Source organism: Schistocerca cancellata, chromosome 1, assembly GCF_023864275.1.
Source record: "Schistocerca cancellata isolate TAMUIC-IGC-003103 chromosome 1, iqSchCanc2.1, whole genome shotgun sequence".
Taxonomy (NCBI): Eukaryota; Metazoa; Arthropoda; class Insecta; order Orthoptera; family Acrididae; genus Schistocerca; species Schistocerca cancellata.
Window position 1 is genome coordinate 382,469,073 of NC_064626.1, and position 23,302 is coordinate 382,492,374.

The following is a 23,302-nucleotide window of genomic DNA, read 5'->3' on the forward strand; positions in this document are numbered from 1 at the left end:
CTGCATCATTGTTGCTTGCTGCACTTCTGCCCACACTGTGCTAGTTTCGAGCCACAGTGATTATTGGGCGGAGACTTGAATGTGATAGGCTGCTTTAAGATCACTCTAACTGTACTGTTGTTTACAGAATTTTTCCTCATTTACATAGTTTCTTGGACATTATATACATTCACACCTATGTAAACTGGTTGCATTTTTCCAGTTGAATAGTTATGTGGAAATGGAAATAGATTAATAATTGCTTGAATAATTGGAAAAATTGATTGGAAAGAATATTTGAAAAAATTTTGAATGGAATTTATGAATCTGTGCACCATCTTGGGTGAACTTTAACTGAAACCTTTAATATTGTTACGTTACCTTATAACCGTGTGAATAAATATTCCTTTTCTAATAACTTTTATAATACTTTTCATGAATGGTTAAATTACACATTGTTAACAATGCTGGTAAGACAGATCCAAGCATACGTCCATATGCTACTGCTTCCCGAAACAAAAGGGTGAAGATACATACACTAATAAATTGAAGAGGGTATTTTTTTTCTTTGTTTCATACAGGTATTTAATAATGTATACAACATTATCCTTGCCACAAAACAACTCGTCAATTTACCTTGGTGGTGTCTATAACTTATTCAGTTTACATACAGCTTATATATAAGGAAAGACCAAAAAAATAATATGATTCAATACACAGTATCCTACCAGTGAAACCATCATATGTAGATGGTAGTGTTCGTTGTGAGCTCAGGAGATAATTTTAAGAATGGTACATATTATCATGACAGTTTCATACTGGATAATATCAGACATAACAGTTTCTGTAAATCGATTTGTTTGCATCACCTAACTTGTATTTATATTGGAAATAAGAGGATGAAAATCTGCAAAGGTATTTCATTAACAATGATGGGCCAAATCCTCATTTGTACAACTATTTCTGGTTCAGAAATATGTTCAGAAATATTTACAATAAACTGAAAAATTTGTTGCAATGTTAGTAAATGTCGGAAAATGTGCTCTGGATAACTGTTGTCTATTTTTAGAACTGGCGAAAAGTATCTACATTCAAAGGGCGCATTAAAACACCGTTTCTTCCCAAAAATCATTTTTTTTTGTACCAAATGAACCACTGTCACTGATGTCAGATGATACAGAGAACATGCTTTTCACTTCACACCATTACAAGTAATGTATTAAGCTAGTACTGTGTAAATGCTCCTGGCAAGCAGCAAGATTCATGGAAATTGTGATGAGCCAGCAGCAAGGCCATATTGTAAATGTGCCCTGAGACTCGACACACACAAAATGAGTGCCATTAATTACTTCATATTTCAATGTCCGATGCAGAATTTTATTGTTCACACAGTCAATGGCACTGGCAAATTCAGTTAGTTCTTTTTACCTTAGCTTCAACTACAAGTGCTGTATTTATTAAGTCAACAATCTTCCAAGTTTTTGTTGCAGTCTACCCTTTTCCTTGCAAGTAATTCTCTGGGCCAATATTGCTGTGCTAATTACTTGCTCTGGAAATTTTACTGTTACCACACACCTTGCTTGCTGGAGTATGGCTTTTTCAAGTAATTGTTCCTGATGCATTTGTTCATTATGCAGTTGCTGCTGGTAATTTGATATCTGCTGTTGCAGTTATTAGTTCTTTATCTGCCACAGCGTCTTACTGTTGAATTTATGTTTTGGTCCCTTTCTTCCTCATTATGTCAACTCCATGAAGGATTCTGACCTTCTGTTCAATGCCTATCATGTTCAGGCATCCTATAAGACATATGAAAGAGGCTCTGTTTTATTACTTTTATTTTGAGCTCTGTTTCAAGTGTTTGATTTGCACATAATAAGTTTGTAAGCTATATGTTGGAGCTATTTTCTACAAATACACCTTAATATTTTGTAAAGTTAATGAGTTAATTTTTGGTAAATAATGTGTATGATTATTTCCTGAATGAATTTTCTGTTGTGTGAAATATTCAGTCAATGAGTATGTACTTTCATCCTTTTTCAATATTTTAACTGTGTTACTGTTGTCATACATCTCTTGCTACTTTGCCAAAAATAGAATGTTCCTGTTTCACTGTGCAGTAGACAATGAATGCTATTTGGCTTATTGACTGGTCTACAAATGTTTTTTTGTCTAAAATATCAAATAAGTATGTACTATTTATGAGATCTGTTTTTTTGTAGTGTTTATATAATCACGTTGTGCAAAGATAACAAAAGCTCTCTGTTTAAAAGTTTGAAAAACAATTCATTGTTACGAAAAATGCTTCATTTTAACATGTGTGATAAAGAACTGAAAATAAAATATATAAAATAACTGTTTATTGTGAATATTTCAAACTGCAGCAAAAAGGTAAACTAGTTGTCTTTAAAATAAGATTATATATCCTTTTCTTTCACAAGTGCATATGATAAGTATTTATGACTGGTAAATACACTGTTGATTACTCTGGTTAATCAAAGTATTATGATTTCCTAGCTAAATGTCATTGACCCTGACAATGATGAACTATGTTGGGTGGTGCCAACCTTTGACAGCTAGAGCATCCCATGAAAAATTGGTATGATCATGGCATATAATGAATCATAGTTTGGAAACTGTTATGTCCTTCAAAAGACGTCTCAAAATTTTTCCACTTGCAGTTTTTGGGATAGCGTTAACAAATCTTACACCACCACGTAAACGTTTCTGAGGTGAAACCAAACCTGTAATAATGAAATTATTCAGTTAATGTACTGCATCTCTGTAATTAACATACTATAAAAAACAATTTCATGAAATTAGTGTAATTTTGATGTGAAAACACATTATTACTTTTTGTGAGGACACTGATTCTTCATCATCGTTATTGTTACCATAAACAGTATCACCAGACCGGTCTTCTCTGCTATATGATTGGTGTCAGTACTACTACTATTGCTTTCTTGAGACAGTAAAATTAATGTATCAGTTTGTTTTTAGACCTTAAATAGTAAACTTTACTTTCTGCATGCATGGCAAGCTGGTACTTGCACGAAGCCAAACAGTGTGCTGGACTGCTTTCATCCCTGTTATGGAAATGATCTTATTTAACTCAAGCTAAAATCTTATTAAGCTGCTAACCATAATCAGATGAAAGCCTCAAGCTCTCAAATTTAAATTGTTACAATAGTTGCTCAGAGATCCTGTTAGAGAACATTTTCCTTCACAAGCAACATACCATTTGGCACCCCCTTCCCCCCTGCTTGTATATTTTCACTCACATCATTTGTGAGGGTACAGAATTTTTACATAGTTAAATTTAGGATCCCTTCTTTTAAAGTAAGGGGTTGAATTTTTCTGTACTGTTGTCATCTTACATAAATGAATAATAGCACACTTTATCTGTGGTGGGGTAAAGGGGAATGTTTCAAATAAAGAACAGTTCCATATTTTTGAATATGATACTACATGGTTTGTTCAAATATTTGTTTGTGCTGCCTTCTGCTTGAGGTACTCCTATGGTGGCGTGCAGCATTTGAAGTTCGTCAGAACTGCCTTTACATCACAGCAAGTATGGGACAGAGCTTCCACCTCTGCTTGGACATTGTAAGGACCACCTTGGAATAACACATGTTAAAGACTATCAATGGAAACTACACTCCTGGAAATAAGAACACCGTGAATTCATTGTCCCAGGAAGGGGAAACTTTATTGACACATTCCTGGGGTCAGATACATCACATGATCACACTGACAGAACCACAGGCACATAGACACAGGCAACAGAGCATGCACAATGTCGGCACTAGTACAGTGTATATCCACCTTTCGCAGCAATGCAGGCTGCTATTCTCCCATGGAGATGATCGTAGAGATGCTGGATGTAGTCCTGTGGAACGGCTTGCCATGCCATTTCCACCTGGCACCTCAGTTGGACCAGCATTCGTGCTGGACGTGCAGACTGCGTGAGACGACGCTTCATCCAGTCCCAAACATGCTCAATGGGGGACAGATCCGGAGACCTTGCTGGCCAGGGTAGTTGACTTACACCTTCTAGAGCACGCTGGGTGGCACGGGATACATGCGGATGTGTATTGTCCTGTTGGAACAGCAAGTTCCCTTGCCGGTCTAGGAATGGTAGAACGATGGGTTCGATGACGGTTTGGATGTACCGTGCACTATTCAGTGTCCCCTCGACGATCACCAGTGGTGTACGGCCAGTGTAGGAGATCGCTCCCCACACCATGATGCCGGGTGTTGGCCCTGTGTGCCTCGGTCGTATGCAGTCCTGATTGTGGCGCTCACCTGCACGGCGCCAAACACGCATACGACCATCATTGGCACCAAGGCAGAAGCAACTCTCATCGCTGAAGACGACACGTCTCCATTCGTCCCTCCATTCACGCCTGTTGCGACACCACTGGAGGCGGGCTGCACGATGTTGGGGCGTGAGCGGAAGACCGCCTAACGGTGTGTGGGACCGTAGCCCAGCTTCATGGAGACGGTTGCGAATGGTCCTCGCCGATACCCCAGGAGCAACAGTGTCCCTAATTTGCTGGGAAGTGGCGGTGCGGTCCCCTACGGCACTGCGTAGGATCCTACGGTCTTGGCGTGCATCCGTGCGTCGCTGCGGTCCGGTCCCAGGTCGACGGGCACGTGCACCTTCCGCCGACCACTGGCGACAACATCGATGTACTGTGGAGACCTCACGCCCCACGTGTTGAGCAATTCGGCGGTACGTCCACCCGGCCTCCCGCATGCCCACTATACGCCCTCGCTCAAAGTCCGTCAACTACACATACGGTTCACGTCCACGCTGTCGCGGCATGCTACCAGTGTTAAAGACTGCGATGGAGCTCCGTATGCCACAGCAAACTGGCTGACACTGACGGCGGCGGTGCACAAATGCTGCGCAGCTAGCGCCATTTGACGGCCAACACCGCGGTTCCTGGTGTGTCCACTGTGCCGTGCGTGTGATCATTGCTTGTACAGCCCTCTCGCAGTGTCCGGAGCAAGTATGGTGGGTCTGACACACCGGTGTCAATGTGTTCTTTTTTCCATTTCCAGGAGTGTATATGCAAGAATTTGTAAGTAAAAACTTGTACCAAAGAGCTACAAGTTTGTTTCAATATTGAAATTTGTATGTTCACACAGACTGCATGATGTACAGATTCATGCTATAAATGTAAACTGTTATTTAATCCGGTGGGTGACCATTTCCATCAAGGAAGAGTGTAATAATAAGGGATAAATTACAATGGAAAATGATTCAATAATAATTTTTCATCATTTTGCCACCAAGAACTTCTTGCTTTCCGATTCCTGTTTCACACCAGGGTCACCATGTCAAAGAATTATGGTGACAAAATCGTGAAATTATTATTTCATTTATGTATATTATTATTATTATTTATATTTTACATATATATATGGACAGTGAATCATCTGGCAAGTATTTCATGTGTACAATGTAAACTCTTTGATTCTCTACACTGCATCTGAGCTAAAAACAAAGTATAGATGTATACTTTCTTAGCAGTCTTACAATCACAGTTACTCACAGTATTTAGTGTGTATGTTGTTTGTTTAAATAAACTGCATTTACACACAACATTTAATGACCAATCTTTCTGAATCATGCACCGGAATGATCAAATCGCATACCATGCCAGAAGAATTGAGTCGCGCGCTGGAATGTAAGTTTTCATGTCAACTGCATCGTGCACAATCACTCATGAGCAACTGCATTTCATAATCAATGTGTACCATAACAAGCACTGACTTACCAACAAGAAATGTGATCCTATGTCCAATTAATCCTATGTCCATCTCCATGGACAGGGTTGCTAATGCACACTTGTGTGGTGGCACTCAATCTGGGGGGAGGCCAGTTCGAATCCTGGTGGCGGAAAAAAGTTTTCAATGCCAGTATTTGGCCAGCAAAGGGGAGAGAGGTAGTGGCGTGAAGTTCCTGATCACCAAACTTCGCACCAATGTCCTGGTTTAAATATCAAACCTCTCCACCATGTCTCTTGAAGCGAAGACATTGGATGGGGCCAAGTGGACCCCTTGGTGCTTTTCTTAACGAGTGTCTCATGAAGTGAGGGCTTGTGACGCTGTTGATGGTGATCTGTATGTTGGATGGGGATGTTAAGCTTGGGAGCTCCCTTGATGCTATTCGCAAGGAGAAGGCTATATGCTGGCTAGGCTACATGCTGGTGTCGTGTTCGACTATCTCCCTTCTCTTATCATCATTATTATCATCAGCATCATCATCATCATTGTAATTATCATACAACACAAACGTTATGCTACACAGACATTCTCGTTTGCTGTACTTCTGTTTGTGGTCTCAACGTATGTGGTTGCTTACAAGAGCTGATGTGGATACCAGTTGTTTTCATGTGGAACTTTCTTGTTGATGTCTTTCAGGAAAATTCAGCCACTATGTATTTAGAAGGCCTGATGGTGACACAGTGTATCATTGAAACTGGTTGCCAATAAATTGATAATGAAATTACAGCTGATGGCAATGTTGAAAACTGTAAATACAGTTACATCATGGCTGCACTTTTTGAGCAGATGGCTGCAAAAGTACAAGATATCCTAGATTCTCCAGCAAACACTGAAAAATACAGCTCCATCAAGCACACATTTGATGCAATCTGAAGCTAAGTGATTTGAAAACCTGCTCTGCAATGAAGAACTCAGTGGCCACATGCCATCTCAGCTACTTCATCATCTTCGCACACTGGCAGTTAATGCAATTAATGATGATATTATGTGGAATATGTGGCTGTCACGCTTACCTGTGGTTGCACATTAAATACTTACAGTTTGTGCTGGTGACCTCAATGCTCTTTGGAAGCACTGCAAGCCCAAGTAGCTGAACTGTTAGCAATTCATGGCCCTTCAGATATGGCACTCCGCATGTAGTCCAGGTAAATTAGGAAAAATGGAGGAAAAATTTATGAAGTTTTGAAAATTTGGAAAAACACTCTTAGATTATGAGCCCCCTACTTCCATTCCTTACTGACACATTTCGGGGTATTCAAGTCGTTCTTCACTATTGATGTCTCTCCTTCCGAAACAGATTTTCCACAAATAAAACAGGTGGTAGGGTCCAGCATTATTGTTTCCTCAGGCCAGACAAAAGAAGTGACACTAATAAGAAGCACTTCATAACATCACAAACTGATGAATCCTGCCACAAAAACAGAACACTCTGGCACTACTTTGACAGTTCATTATATTAACTCAACTGAACTGGACACTAGGTAGGAAGTAACGACAGTGACAATAGCGGTAGGTGAGCATTGAGTGAATGGGAAGGGGAACTTGAGGAGTTTTCTTTGTTGGCATGTACTCCCGATTTCAACAATACTGATTGCAAAAGAAATATCATCAAGTACAATACACAAGCTTTGAAATATTTCCATACACTTTTCATTTAAATACTCAGCCAAGCAAAAATAACTGCAAATTATTATGTTAAAAAAATTCTGTTCCAATTCTTATACCTCAAATACCATTCATATAAATGGAAAGATCTTTTTCATGAACAGTTTTGCGAGGAATATATTTAGTGATAAGAGTTCTGTTCGAAAAATGAGACTTTTTGGGTATAAATTTAAAATGTGGTACAAATTGACTTTTGGACGGGTTAAATGGGTATGTGCCCCCCCCCCCCCCCCCCCCCCTTACGAAGGGGAACTATTCTGTTTCTTATTACTATACCCGATATGAGTATTTTCCCAAAGATTCAAAACTTTATAAATTTTTCCCCCATTTGCTGATTTTCTTACTAATTTGCCTGGGGTTATGTGTGGCACAACAATGACACTCCTCCAGCAGAAATTAGCTCACCAGGAAAATTTGCTCACCAGGGAGAGTAACTGCTGGTATCACAAAAGATTTGGACCGGAATCTCGGCAGTGTTGACTAAGCTGTGCCAAGGGATATGCCACCAGAAATCAGTAGTGACTGTGACTAATTTCAAATCAGACAGCTGTTGACAGTTTATAACAGAGCACTCTGCTAAGCTACAATTTCTCAGTGACACAGATGCTGACCTCTCAGTTTACCCTTTTTCTCGGTTTTCATGGTAGAATACTGGACGATATGCTCAAAGCCGCTGTCTGCACTCCTTTCAGATTTTACAAATTTGTGTGAATGCCGTTTTGACTGTTCAGTGCTGCGCAAGACTTTTGAGTGTGTTATGTTACGTCTACACTGATGCCCTGCTTGTAATGATGTCTAGCAAGGCAGATCATCTAGCACATCTACAGCAACTATTCACTAGGCTACAAGAACATGGTTTAGTGATTAACTCACAGAAATATGTCTTCAGAGCAATGCTAGTAAAATTTTTAGGGTACTCTATCAATTCACAAGGAATTCCACGACTTCAAAACAGAGTGGAAACTATTTCTCAGTTACCCCAGGCTACAGTGTGCAGTCATGCACTGTTGGCAGCACCTCTCAATGAAATGCTAAAAGGTTCACCTAAAGCTGGAGACAATCTATGGTGGATTGATAAAAAGAAAGCATCCTTAGAATAAGTAAAAGCTGCCACTGCAGAGGTTGAATTGTTGGCTAATTCTCTTCCTGATGCACCTCTCTCAGTTATGGTAGACACATCATCAACTGCAATTGGAACAGTGTTCCTATATGTGCAAAATGAATGGCAAGCTGTAGTTTTCTTCAGCAAGAAATCATCACCTTTGTAAGCAAATTGGACAATATATGGCCATGAGCTCTATGTGGCGTATGCCTCAATCTAAAGTTTACGCATACTCTTGAAGGTAGACATTTTACACATCTCAAAGACCATAAGACACTTGGGTTTACTTTCCGCCAAAAGCCAGACAAAGCATCACCGCACCAGTTTTGTTATCTGGACTTCATTGAGCAACTTACTACGGCCATTCAGCATGTTTGGCGATAAGCAAAATGGATCAACAAATGCACTATCTCACTTTAATGCTGTCACAAAGGAACTAAAGGAACTTGACTTCATAGTGCTTACCAACACCCAATAAAGAAACAGTGAACTAAAGATATGCCTTGAACCACCATCAGGCTTATAGCTCCAATGCAACCAAATACTGAGCTCGAACATATCACTATTCTGTGAATTATCATTTCCACAAGTGCTCGAACATATCACTATTCTGTGAATTATCAATACCACAAGTGTGACTGTTCATTACAGCAGATTTTTGCAACAAAGCAATTTCACCTCTTCACAGACTCTCTCAACCAGGAGTAAGGGCTAGTGTATGACTGGTGAAGAAGACATTTATTTGGCCAAACATCAAACAGGATTGTGAGGCATTTGTTTGCCAGTGTAGTGCTTGCCATTGCAACAAAGTCACTCAGCATGTAACACCCCCTCCCTCTGAGTCAAAGCTTTGAACATTTCCACATTTACGTCACTGGACCTTTGCTACTGTCAGGAGGGTAACAATATTGCCTGACAGCAATTGACCTTTTTTATTGTTGGCCTGAAGCTGACCCTACGAAAGACACAACGAAAGCAGCCGTAGCCAAAAACTTCTTCTGTGACTGGATCCTGCACTTTGGCATTCCTCTCCATGTTACTACTGATCAGGACAAGAGTTCTTTAAAGCACTCTCAGAATTGATCGTTACAAGCTGTATTAGAACCTGCACTTACCAAGCCGCTACTAACAGTCTTGTGGAATGGCTTCATCAGCAATTAAAGACCTTTCTCAGAAGCCAAGGCTCAGAGCATTGGACTGACAGTCTACCTATCATTCTACAATGCCTCCAGACAGCTGTCAAAGAAGCTCTCACACTAGAATGGCTGAGTTAGTGAATGGTGAGGTACTTTGATTGCTGAGAGAGTTATTTACCAACATATCAAACAGTATTACTTAAGCAAAGGATTTTGTGCAACAACACTCACAGATCCACATGCTCCATCCTGCAATTTCCAAAGAACATTCTACTCAGTGACCGTGGCTTAAATCATGCAATTAGGCTTTCATCTGTCACAATGCTATTCATAAATCTCTTCACCCACCATAAGATGATCCATACACGGCATTGGCATGCCGCGACAAAATATTCAATATCAATATTGATATCTATGACTCTTTCACCACCGTATCCATCAAAAGGCTCAAGCCAGTCTTCACCCCAGCTAACATTGAGATGTGAATTCCATGAGGACACTGGACACATCTTATCTTCCACTGCTACCAACTGTGCCTCCAAGTGAACTGCAAGACTTGTTTTGTGCACCACATACATTTCAACTTCAAACACCACTGACATTCAGGAGAGGGGGGGATGATGTGGACAGTGATATGAACACTGAATCATCTGCTAAGTATTTCACATGTGCAGTATAAATTCTTTGATTCTCCACAATGTCTCTGAGCTAAAAACAAAGTATAGGTACAGATGTTCTTAGCAGTCTTCTGATTATGAGTACCTGTTGTAATAAATTGTTATGTCATGTGCTTGAATAAATTGCACTTTCAAACCTCATAGACTTTTTCCATATAGTTTATACTTCATAAATGCAGTCTGTGCTCTATTTCAAACATTCCTGTTTACCCTACTATTAGTAGACTACATGATTCCTCATTTATATAAGACAACAATGGTACAGAAAACTTTGCATCTCTGACTTTAAAAGGAGAGGTCCAGAATTTGACTACATAAAAATTCTGTGCCCTCACACAATTTTTGCTACTAATTAATAACCCAGTTGCACTTGGGCACCTCCGGAACTTATTCTCAGCTTGGTGCCCCAAATTGTTGCTTAAGTTGCCTGGGCATTAAACTAGCCTTGACATCCTTGTGCTACAGAGGCAAAATCCCAGTTTTAATAATGACACCAGGCCAACACCAGACATTTAAGTCTCTTCATTATCTACGATAAGGATCAAAGCTGCCATTCCAATGTCAGAGAGCCCTGGCATTAGTGACAATGTAAGGGAAAATAAGCAGAAGATATGAACTGAAGTTTGTGTTGGGGAGGGCACTCATCTTGGGTAGTTTGTGCACCTATGATGACCATTTTACTGTGGTGGTGTAATGGTTAGCATTTCTGCCTAGCAAGCAAGAAGACCCAGATTTTCCCAGCTGCAGCACAAATTTTGATTCATTTCTTCTGCTTCAGTGTCTCAGGGAAACGTTTAATTATATTTGATGGTGTTAATAATTATCACCTTTATTGGCATGGAATTCAAAAGAAATTTATGTTGTAAATCCCCGTATAACAAATAGGAAACAACACATTAGAATCTGGCATACAGGTAGAGTTATTTACAGTAAAGCACGATGTGCTAAAAAGTGTAGTGCATGGAACAGCATTGTTTACATTATATGTAAATGACCTCCCACAAAATGTAAATCAGTAAGCTTGACTCTACATCTTTCTCTGCTAACCACTGTGCAGTGCATGGCAGAGAATACTTCTTATTGTATCACATATTAAAGTTTCTGAACACTCCATTTGCATATGGAATGTGTGGAGAATGACTGCTTAAAATACTCTGTGTGTGCATGGCAATTAGTCTAAACTTGTCTCTGTGGTAGATTCCTCACTTACTACTGGTAGTGGAAACCCTTTTGCCAAATATTTTGCATCTATCTTCAAGCGTACATCAGTTCAGATTTTTCATACTTTCCTTGATGCTCTACCATGAGTCAAAAAAAGCTACTGCGGTTGATGCTCCCCTTCTCTGTATACATCCAACATCCCTCTTACAGATGTTTGATGTGGGTCTCACACACTAGAACAGTATTCAAGGAGGGGTCACACAAGTATTTTGTAAACAATGTCCTTTATGACTAACTACATTTTTCCCAATATACCCACAATAGACTGAAGTCTAGTGTCTACTTTATCTATGATTCTGCCTATGTGATTATTACATTTCATATCCTTACATACTGTTACACCCGAGGTTTGTATGAGTTGACAGATTCCAGTTGTGGTTTCACTGATATTGTAGTCATAGGATACAATAAATTTTTAATTTTTCATATTATGGAGTGCACAGTTTTCCATTTCTGAACTTTTAAACAAAACTGCCAACTTCTGCATCACTTCAAATCATCTGATGGAATATTTATGCAGCTTTTTGGTTTGTACTTTGTTATAGATAACTGTCTCTCCCTATGAACCATAGACCTTGTCATTGGTGTGGAGACTTGCACGCCCCAGCAATACAGGTAGATGTACCATAGGTGCAGCCACAATGGGGGGGGGGGGGGGGATCTGTTAAGAATCTAGACAAACATGTGGTTCCTGAAGAGGGGCAGCAGCCTTTTCAGTTGTTGCAGGGGCAACAGTCTGGATGATTGACTGATCTTTGACCTAGTAACATTAACCAAAACGGCCTTGCTGTGCTGCTACTGTGAACGGCTAAAAACAAGGGGAAACTACAGCCGTAATTTTTGCTGAAGGCATGCAGCTTTACTGTATGGTTAAATGATGATGGCATCCTCTTGGGTAAAATACTCCAGAGGTAAAATAGTCCCCCATTCGGATCTCTCGGCGGGGACTACTCAACAGGACGTCGTTATCACGAGAAACAAAACTGGCCTTCTACAGATCTGAGCATGGAACGTCAGATCGCTTAATCAGGCAGGTATGTTAGAAAATTTAAAAAGGGAAGTGGACAGGTTAAAGTTAAATATAGTGGGAATTAGTGAAGTTTGATGGTAGGAGCAACAAGACTTGTGGTCAACTGAATACAGGGTTATAAATACAAAATCAAATAATGGTAATGCTGGAGTAGGTTTAATAATGAATAAAAAAATAGGAGCACACACAAGCTACTATGAACAGCACAGTGAATGCATTAATGTAGCCAAGATAGACAAGAAGCCCATGCCTACCACAATAGTAAAGTTTATATGCTAACAAGCTCTGCAGATGATGAAGAGATTGAAGAAATGTATGATGCAATAAAAGAAATTATTCAGATAGTTAAGGGAGATGAAAATTTAATAGTCATGGGTGACTGGAATTCGATTGTAGGAAAAGGAAGAGTAGGAAAATTAGTAGGTGAATATGGACTGGGGGTAAGGAATGAAAGAGGAAGCCGTCTGGTAGAATTTTCCACAGAGCATAACTTAATCATAGCTAATACTTGGTTTAAGAATCATGAAAGAAGGTTGTTTATGTGGAAGAGGTCTGAAGACACTGGATGGTTTCAGATAGATTATATAATGGCAAGACAGAGATTTAGGAACCAGGTTTTAAATTGCAAAACATTTCCAGGGACAGATATGGACTCTGAGCACAATTTATCGGTTATGAACTGTAGATTAAAATTGAAGAAACTGCAAAAAGGTAGGAATTTGAGGAGATAGGACCTGGATAAACTGAAAGAACCAGAGGTTGTAGAGTTTCAGAGAGAGCACTAGGGAACGACTGACAAGAAAGAGGGAAGAAATACAGTAGAAGAAGAATGGTTAGCTTTGAGAGATTAAATAGTGAAGGCAGCAGAGGTTGAAGTAAGTAAAAAGATGAAGACTAGGAGAAACTCTTGGATAACAGAAGAGATATTAAATTTGGTTGATGAAAGGAGAAAATATAAAAATGTGGTAAATGAATCAGGTGAAAAGGAGTACAAATGTCTTGAAAATGAGATCGACAGGAAGTGCAAAATGGCTAAGCAGGGATGGCTAGAGGATAAATGTAAGGATTTAGAGGTTTATCTCACTAGGTGTAAGGCAGATTCTGTCTACAGAAAATTAAAGAGAGCTTTGGAGAAAAAAGAACCACCTGTATGAATATCAAGAGCACATGGAAAACCAGTCCTGAGCATAGAAGGAGCATATAGAGGATCTATACTAGGGTGATGTACTTGAGGGCAGTATTATGGAAATGGAAGATGCCATAAATGAAGATAAAATGGGAGATATGATACTGTGTCCAGAATTTGACAGAGCACTGGCACTCGAGTAAACAACATTCCATTATAAATATCAATAGCTTTGGGAGAGCCAGCCAAACTCTACCATCTGGTGAGCAAGATGTGTGAGAGACAGGTGAAATACCCTCAGACTTCAAGAAGAATATAACAACTCCCATCCCAAAGAAAGCAGGTGTCGACAGGTGTCAAATTTACTGAACTACCAGTGTAATAAGTCATGTTTGCCAAATACTAACACAAATTCTTTACAAACAAATGGAAAACTGGTAGAAGCCAACCTCAGGGAAGATCAGTTTAGATTCCGCAGAAATGTAGGGACACGCAAGGCAATGCTGGCCCTACAACTTATCTTAGAAGATAGATTAAGGAAAGGCAAACCTACATTTCTAGCATTTGCAGACTTAGAGAAAGCTTCTAACAATGTTGAATGGAATACACTCTTTCAAATTCTGAAAGTGACGGGGGTAAGATACAGGGAGCAAAAGGCTAATTTACAATTTGTACAAAAACCATATGGCAGTTATAAGAGCTGAGGGGTTTGAGAGGGGAGTGAGACAGGGTTGTATCCTACTCATGATGTTATTCAATCTGTATACTGAGCAAGCAGTAAAGGAAACAAAAGAAAAATGAGGAGTAGGAATTAAAATCCATGGAGAAAAAATAAAAACTTTGAGGTTTTCCAACAACACTGTAATTCTGACAGAAACAGCAAAGGATCTGGAAGAGCAGCTGAACGGAATGGACAAGGTCTTGAAAGGAGGATATAAGATGAATATCAACAAAAGCTTAATGAGGATAATAGAATGTAGTCAAATTAAATCAGGTGATACTGAGGGAATTAGATTAGGAAATGAGACACTTAAACATGTAGATGAGTTTTGCTACTTGGGAAGAAAAAACTGATGGTTCCTAAGAAGAGAAATTTGTTAACTTTGAGTGCAGGTTTAAATGTCAGGGGGTCTTTTTTGAAAGTATTTGTATGGAGTGTAGCCATGAATGGAAGTGAAACATGGACAATAAATAGTTTAGACAAAAAGAGAGTAGAAGCTTTTGAAATGTGGTGCTACAGAAGAATGCTGAAGATTCGATGGGTTGATCACATAACTAATGAGGAGGTATTGAATAGAATTGGGGAGAAGAGGAGCTTGTGGCACAACTTGACTAGAAGAAGGGATCGGTTGGTAGGACATGTTCTGAGACATTGAGGGATCACCAATTTAGTATTGGAGGGTGGTGTGGAGGGTAAAAATCGTAGAGGGAGACAAGAGATTAATACACTAAGCAGATTCAGAAGGATGTAGGTTGCAGTAGTTATTCAGCGATGAAGAAGCTTGCACAGGATAGAGTAGCATGGAGAGCTGCATCAAGCCAGTCTCAGGACTGAAGACCACAACATCAACATAAATAAATAACAGACAGATGTTACTATTAATGTTGCATGTGAGGTCTTTATATGACATGAACAGCAAGGCCCCCGACACATTTCCTTGGGGCATTCTTGATATTACTTCTAGACTGCTACTAACTCTACACACAAGATAAGATGCTGTATCATCTCTGCTAACAAATCATCAGTACAGTCACAAATTTAATTTGATACACCATATGATAGTACTTTTGTCATTAAATGTAGGAGAGATTTTTGAAAATCAAGAAATACTGCATCTGAGTCCTTGGCTGATGGCTTTCAGGATATCTTTTGAGGAAATGTGTTTCACGTGACTAATGTTTTCAGAATCCATGGTTGGCTTGAAAGAGTCATTTTGTGAAAGATATCTCATTACATCTGAGCTCAGAATGTGTTCTAAGACTCTACAGCATATGAATGTCAATGATATTGGATAATAATCTTGTGGATCACATAAGGGGCCTGCCTCATAGATGGGTGTACCTGTGCTTTTTTCAAACTACTCAGCACAGTTTTTGTGGAGGGGAACTATGAGTATTATGGTTAAAAGAGGGGATAATTCATTTCTAAATTCTGTATAGAATGTGATAAAGGTTCCTTTGTAGTCTGGAGCTTTGTTCAATTTGCTCTTAATCTCTATTTAATCTTTCCAGTTTTTATCAGATGTTTCTCAAGAGTGCAGACATTAATATCACCAATGACTACACTGAGGAAGACTGAGATTGAAATGCACATCTAGTGATCCTCATTTAGTTTTACTACAGTCTTTCCCAAAATAGCTTTAAAAAAATGCTGGCATGTATCTTAAAAATCCTGCAGCTGCTTCCTTCCCCATCTTTCTTCCAACCAAATAGTGCTCTGTGTCTTCCTTTCTTCTGTTTACTCATTATGATCTTTCTGTTTCCCTCTGCACTCTTAGTACAAAGACCACAAATTTAAAATCTGTATGAAAATTTTGAACATACAGGGTATGAGATGCAGAATGAACATTTAAGTAGAAAAGAAGTAGAAACACAGGTTATGTGAAGGGATAGGGGAGACTGAGGACAGCAGCAAAAGAGAGGTCAGGTATAGGTAGCCAATGGAGAAGAAATAAATAATAGATTAAACTGAAAGTAAATAAGAAGAAAGATATAGATACACAGCACAGAGAATACAATGACAAGACATGATGAAGTAATTCTGTCTAACCCATTGTTGTAGCCTGAAATATGTTTCCAAAGAACTGCGATCCTCCACCTTCCCACCCCCCCCCCCCTCACCCCCCCCTTTCTGATCCTCATTACTCTAAGTAACTTCCTCCTATATGGAGATGTCTCACCATTTCCTTGAAATCTTGTTATATTTTGAGATATGACTTTATTGTGAGGTTCATATCTACTGAACACCTACCACAGTACCACAAGTTTATATGCCAACTAGCTAGATGAAGAAGAGATTGGTAAGTCATGGTTCCAAAATTTTGACGTGAATTATTTACAGAAGAATGGAAAAACTGGTAGAAGTTTCAGTCCCAGAGATACATAGGAACACACAAGGCAATACTGACTCTTTGTCTTATTTTAGAAGATAGGTTGAAGAAAGGCGAACTGACACTTACGGCATTTACAGATATAAAGAAAGCTTTTTTCATAGTTTACTGGACTACACTTGAAATTTTCATTTAGCAGGGACAAAACACAGGGAGTGAAAGATTATTTACAACTTGTATAAAAGCTAGTCTGAAGTTACAAGAATTGAAGGACATGAAAGAGGGAGCAGTAGTTGAGGAAAGCATAAGAAAGGCTGTAGCCTGTTACCAATGTTACTCAGTTTCTACAATGAGCAAACAGTAAAGTAAACAAAGTAGAAGTTTGGAAAGGGAATTAATGTTCAGGGTGAACAAATTTTGAGAATTGCTGATGACATTATGATTCTGTCAGAGACAGCAAAATACTTAGAAGAGTAGCTGAATGAAATGGATAGTGTATTTTAAAATGATTATAAGGGGAACATTAAAAAAGTAAAACAAGAGCAACCGAGTATAGGCAAATTAAATCAGGCTAATTAGGCAGCAAAGTAACTGATGATGGGTGAAATTGGGAGGATACAGATTGCAGACTGGAAATAGCAAGAAAAGCATTTTTGGAAAAGAGGACGTTGTTAGCATGCAGTATAAATTTGGTGTTAGAAGTCTTTCCTGATGGTTTTTGTCTGGAGTGTAGCCTGTTACAGAAGTGAAACATGGACAATAAATTTAAATATGGTGCTCTCTGTTGTATTTGCACCTATATTTGTTTGACATGAAAGCTTATTATGTTGACAAATGTATGTTTACAATGAAATATTACTGTGAATGTAAAATCATTGTATACAAATATGCAGGAATGGAGTAAGCTTTCGTGTCAAATAAATACAGATCCAAATACGATAGTGGGCACCACACACAAATTTATGAAGGGTTATAACAGCAGAAAAACTGAAAAACAACCTCAACAAAATACTCCAGGACACTATATTGTAACATCTAAAATGTAAGGCACATAATTACGAATGGAGATGTAAGCCATGCAGCAATATACATGTATAATTTTATACATATATAAAAACAAAGATGATGTGACTTACCAAATGAAGGTGCTGGCAGGTCGACAGACACACAAACGAACACAAACATACACACAAAATTCAAGCTTTCGCAACAAACTGTTGCCTCATCAGGAAAGAGGGAAGGAGAGGGAAAGACGAAAGGATGTGGGTTTAAATATGTCTGCTTGTGTCTGTATATGTGTGGATGGATATGTGTGTGTGTGCGAGTGTATACCCGTCCTTTTTTCCCCCTAAGGTAAGTCTTTCCGCTCCCGGGACTGGATTGAAACCCACATCCTTTCGTCTTTCCCTCTCCTTCCCTCTTTCCTGATGAGGCAACAGTTTGTTGCGAAAGCTTGAATTTTGTGTGTATGTTCGTGTTCGTTAATGTGTCTGTCGACCTGCCAGCACCTTCATTTGGTAAGTCACATCATCTTTGTTTTTAGGTGTATATATATATATATATATATATATATATATATATATATATATATATATATATATAATAAAAAATGGTAGAATGTGCTGCAGATAATTTAAGGTGTGACACTACAGAAAGCAAAGTGGCAACCTGTGGATTTGAACTCCACTTATCCCAAATATAAGTCCACTGTTTTAAGCTCTGCACCACTTCACTTGATAAGCAATAAATCTGAAGCTCAGTCAAGTTGTGAGGTGGCACTGGCCATATCTGCAGGTTCCTTTCTAGCTAATCCATATGTTCTGTGTGCTGGCCACAGTACAGATTTTTCTATTTTTATTTATTTATTTATTTTTTACTGCAGATTGATTTCTGAATTTTATAACATATGTGTTACCAGCTTACCAGCTACAAATGATATAACCTCCTCTTCTGTTAATGATACACCCTGCTGTTTGACAACATATGCCAAAGGAAGTTCACCAGCCTCTACATCTGGTACTGATGTAACTGCGGCATCTTTTATTTTTGGATGCGATAGTAGTACAGCCTCCAGCTCTGCTGGTGGTACCTGTAAAAGAGTTTCTTCTTTGCTTACTGACAGTTTACATAGAAATTTATCTGTATGCAATATTTTGTGTCATAAAGAACAGTAATACAGATATACACTAATATTTATGAAAATTGTAACATTTAGAATGAATGGCTCAAATGAAGCTAACACCACAGGAGTTCAAGAGCAATGTAAAAGCAGTAAGTAATTGAGATTTCAGACAGGTGGTGTACATATAGGCCCAGCAGTACCCCATCTTGTATGGTCTTAGAGGTTAGTTCTCCATTAGTGAAGGGGCATTAGATGAAGTGTAAATTAAATGTGTATGCCAGTGCCGGTAACCCTAGCTGATGTCAAATGGAAAAAAATACCATTATACTGGTGAGATCAAATGGAGCAGACTAACCTGTCTCCAGGAAATAAGTTTGTCAAATGTGACAGTCTAGTTCATACTAGGCATGCTACCAAGCCAGTGTGATGTGCATGAAACCACAAGATGGAAGAGGATTGGTCTATGCTATAGATCCCAGTACATAATGACTACAATCTTATCCACGTGGCTATATCTACCCAACCAGCTTTGTTCACCATGCTGACTTGATGCTAAAGCACTGTTGTGGATGTGTTCATGTTCATGCAAACTGTTTGGCATTGTCTGCAGTGGGATGGACAGTTGCTATGCATGCCACTACAATGGCTTCCATTATGTGGAAAACAAGGGGGAAAAATGTCAAACTGACATGGCATGTCAGTGTCATTTCTGGCATACTAAGTACCAAAATATAGGGCTTCTGGAGAAGTCACCTTGCAGCCTGCCCTACAAATATGGCCACCTTTTTGTGAATGTTATTGTGATCACAGCTTGGCAGCATGCACTGATGAGTGGCTCTCCAGATAAATTTCAAGTGTGATGACCTGAGATGTCTCTGTAAACAACAGGTATTCTTGACTCTAACATATTGACAGAAATCTGAAATAAAACATCTACACAACATGTTTTAGAGCACTAGCTATTCCTCCTCCTTCAGGTAACTTCAGATTTGATATATCAGCAATACAGTGCTGATACATGTGTGGAAAGGAATATACAATTCTTCTTCAAATGACAGGCACAACTGCTTCATTGATATGCTTGTTCACCTGACATTTTGTCCATCAAACATATCTGGGATATCATCAGTTAGAAACTTATCCATCATGTTCTCCTATTAATTGATGTTGATGCTTTGTGAACTCTACATCTACATCTGCATTTATACTGTGGAAATAACTGTGAAGTGCATGGCAGAGGGTACTTTGCATTGTACTATTTTTTTAAATTTATTTATTTTCATGTTTTGCATGATGGCTTTTGCAAATGTCAGAGGTAATAGCGTTAAAATATTTATACTTACAAATTATGTTACATACAACTACTGATGCATCTTATATCTATTTTATATACTTATTGCTTTACAGCTGATGATGCTATTGATTCATATCACAACAGGGGCTGTGTGTGTGTGTGTGTGTGTGTGTGTGTGTGTGTGTGTGTGTGTGTGTGCTATGCATGGATAAATGTTGGAGTGTTATGGATGGAAGGTTTTTAATTATGATGTGTTCTATTCTATGTACATCACCCGGATGCATGTGCATGCCAACTTTCCATTATTAATAATCTGTGATCACCATTCTTTAAGTCAATTACTTTTGTTGACTGCTATGCAGTGCCACTAGACCATGATGTGTGACTTCTTTGCCTTCTGCAGTGTGGGTGGATACTGAAAGAGAGCTCTGATCTGACCAACCTACTAAGTAACATAAACGTGTTTTGTGGTAGCTGTTCATTATTTTATGTGCAATGTTTTCTATGGACAGCTGCAGTTACAATGATGGCTAAACAGATCTCTCTTGCTATGTAGCTCATAACAGATTACTACATATATTTACGTACTCCTTTTCATTATAGGTCAGTACGCAACTGAATGACAGCTCTCGTAATGATTTTTCAGTTGTTTCTTGATTTTGACATTATCGTCAGTGCCTTTTGCTCTGTGGCTTCCAAGGTACCACCAAGCCATGATACTAAAGTGTCAGTGTGCATCCACAGGAGGTGGAGATGCACATTCACCATTGTGTCTTGTTGATATACTGAGATGCCTTCCTTTTGCATCCATCTGCATGTATATCAAATGAGGGTATGTGCAGTGGGAGTTTTACCCTTAGCAACTACCTAAACTACATCTTTAGTTGTTGGCCTATGTGGTTAACAGTGGAACATGAAGGCTGAAGCTGAAGGCTTGTGTGTAAGAGTTTTTAATTGTGCCTGTCTGCAACTTAGCGTGTCTTCTTTACAGTAAGCAGCAATCTATCTTTTCCTTATGTAGGAAAAGATAGATTGCTGCTTACTGTAAAGAAGACACGCTAAGTTGCAGACAGGCACAATTAAAAACTCTTACACACAAGCCTTCAGCTTCAGCCTTCATTGGAAAAGGAGACATACACACCTTTCATTGACGCAAGCAAGAGCACCTCACCCACACATAACTGCCAACTCTGACAGCTCAGGCCAGGTAGTCATGTATGCTTGAAGTGTGATTACTTGTGTGAATGAATGGTGTGTATTTCTCTTTTTGCAATGAAGGCTGAAGCTAAAGGTTTATGTGTAAGTGTCTGTAATTGTGGCTGCCTGCAACTTAGCTCAACCAGGCCTGAGCTGCTGGAGTTGGCAGTCACATGTACATGAGGTGTGCTTGCTTGTGTGAATGAATGGTATGTCTTTCTCTTTTTCCGATGAAGGCTGAAGCTGCAAGCTTATATGTACGTGTCTTTTAGTTGTGCCTGTCAGCAGGTTAGTGTGTCATGTTTACAGTAAGCAGCAACTTGTCTTTTCCTACATTGTTGATATTCCTACCTGGAGTTTCCTTTATTTAGAAGTGGGACATATTACTGTGTGTGTGTGTGTGTGTGTGTGTGTGTGTGTGTGTGTGTACACACGTGCATGTGCATGTTCCTTCATGTGATAAAGGAATTTGTCTGATAGAGAAATAATATCCAACAGTCAATTTTTAAATGTCCCTGTCTGCTGCTCAACATCGCCTCTATGTGGCAAGTAATAGTCTATCCTAATCCATACTGTTATTGTTATTAAATCCTGGATTCTCCAGTGTTTAAAGATTATAGACTTATATTCCTTATGTTTTACCTAGCCGACATAACTGAAATGGAAAATGCTTATATCTGGTTATTTACCTGTGAATGTACAATGCTGACCACTAAAATTTGAACACCATGAAGACGACAGGCAACAATGTCAGTTTGACTTAGTGTACTGCATGCCTGGGTATGCAAGTGATTAGCATTTCAGCAAAACCATGCCATGCAATAATGTATATAAGTGAAGACTGTGCAACTGCTGTTTCATTCAAAAATTGCTTTTGAACATGAGGTGTTCGTGAGAAAATTGTGTTGTGTCTTGTGTAACAAGGAGAAAGATCTACCAGCATGTGTAGGATTGTGGTCTATCAAAACTGGTTTATAATTCCACAATATTGCTGCTAACAGTAGTCAGGATTCCACGACTGTCATGCAAATATGATATCAATTGGTTCAGAAGGGCTATACTTAGTGAAATGCCAGCTCCAAATTGCCCCAATACAGTTAATGGCTAGAGAGGACAGACACATTGTTCATGCAGGCTCATACAACCATCATGTCTCACACATTCAGTCCACAAATGGGCTTGTTTCCAATGAGAAATATTCACACGGTGAGTGCGAAGATATCTGGAGCACCACAGATTGTCGGTGTGGTGGCCATTATTGCAACCTCCCTTCAACATAGTAGCAGAAACACATCAACAATGGGGCATCAAATGACAACAATTGATACACGAGTGGTACCATGTTGTTTTTTAAGATGAGTCATACAAAGAACCCCTTGAGCGCAAGACCACAAGTTCAGTCTGTAGTAATGTTCATGTGAAAATGTTGTGTTAACAATTATGACAGGAAACATATTAGCTGCTAATGATTCACCATGTGCCCTGGAGATTAATAGAAAATGAGAGTCCAGGAGGTACAAAGATCAACCTTCTAAGAAATATATGTATTACACTTTTCAAAATGGACAATGTCGACATCCAAGAAATGTTCAAAACAAATCATTAACTTGCACCATGAACATGAAATAAAAAATGACAAGACAGAGTAATGACAAAAGTTCACACCATTGAGATTGAATGCAAGCTCCTTGGGAGTTACAAAGTATGCAGGACGTTCAGCTAAGTACCCACTCTTAAAGAATGCATATAGAATCATAATGGTGGAGCACAGTGATGAAAAATGATGGAATGTGATGTTGTGCAACTGAATGTGAAACAGTCTGGCATGGGGCCTGTCATAAAACGAACTATTCCTTAAAGTGTAGCAGCAGATAGTGCTATAGCAAGTTTTGTAGGCATGGAAAATATGA

The 23,302-nt window shown here is 39.0% G+C and overlaps 1 protein-coding gene across 2 annotated transcripts in view; it reads right to left on the reverse strand.

The window, feature by feature from the left end:
- Positions 1–2,321: 2,321 nt before the first annotated feature.
- LOC126175221 (luciferin 4-monooxygenase) overlaps positions 2,322–23,302 on the reverse strand; it is a 270,984-nt gene continuing 250,003 nt past the window's right edge. For both annotated transcript variants that reach the window (XM_049921853.1, XM_049921862.1), the window contains exons 8-9: positions 18,703–18,868; positions 2,322–2,720 (exon numbers count right to left, since the gene is read on the reverse strand). In XM_049921853.1, coding sequence (XP_049777810.1) covers positions 2,599–2,720; positions 18,703–18,868 — 288 coding nt within the window. In that variant the 3' untranslated portion in view covers positions 2,322–2,598. The remainder of the gene's footprint in view (positions 2,721–18,702; positions 18,869–23,302) is intronic.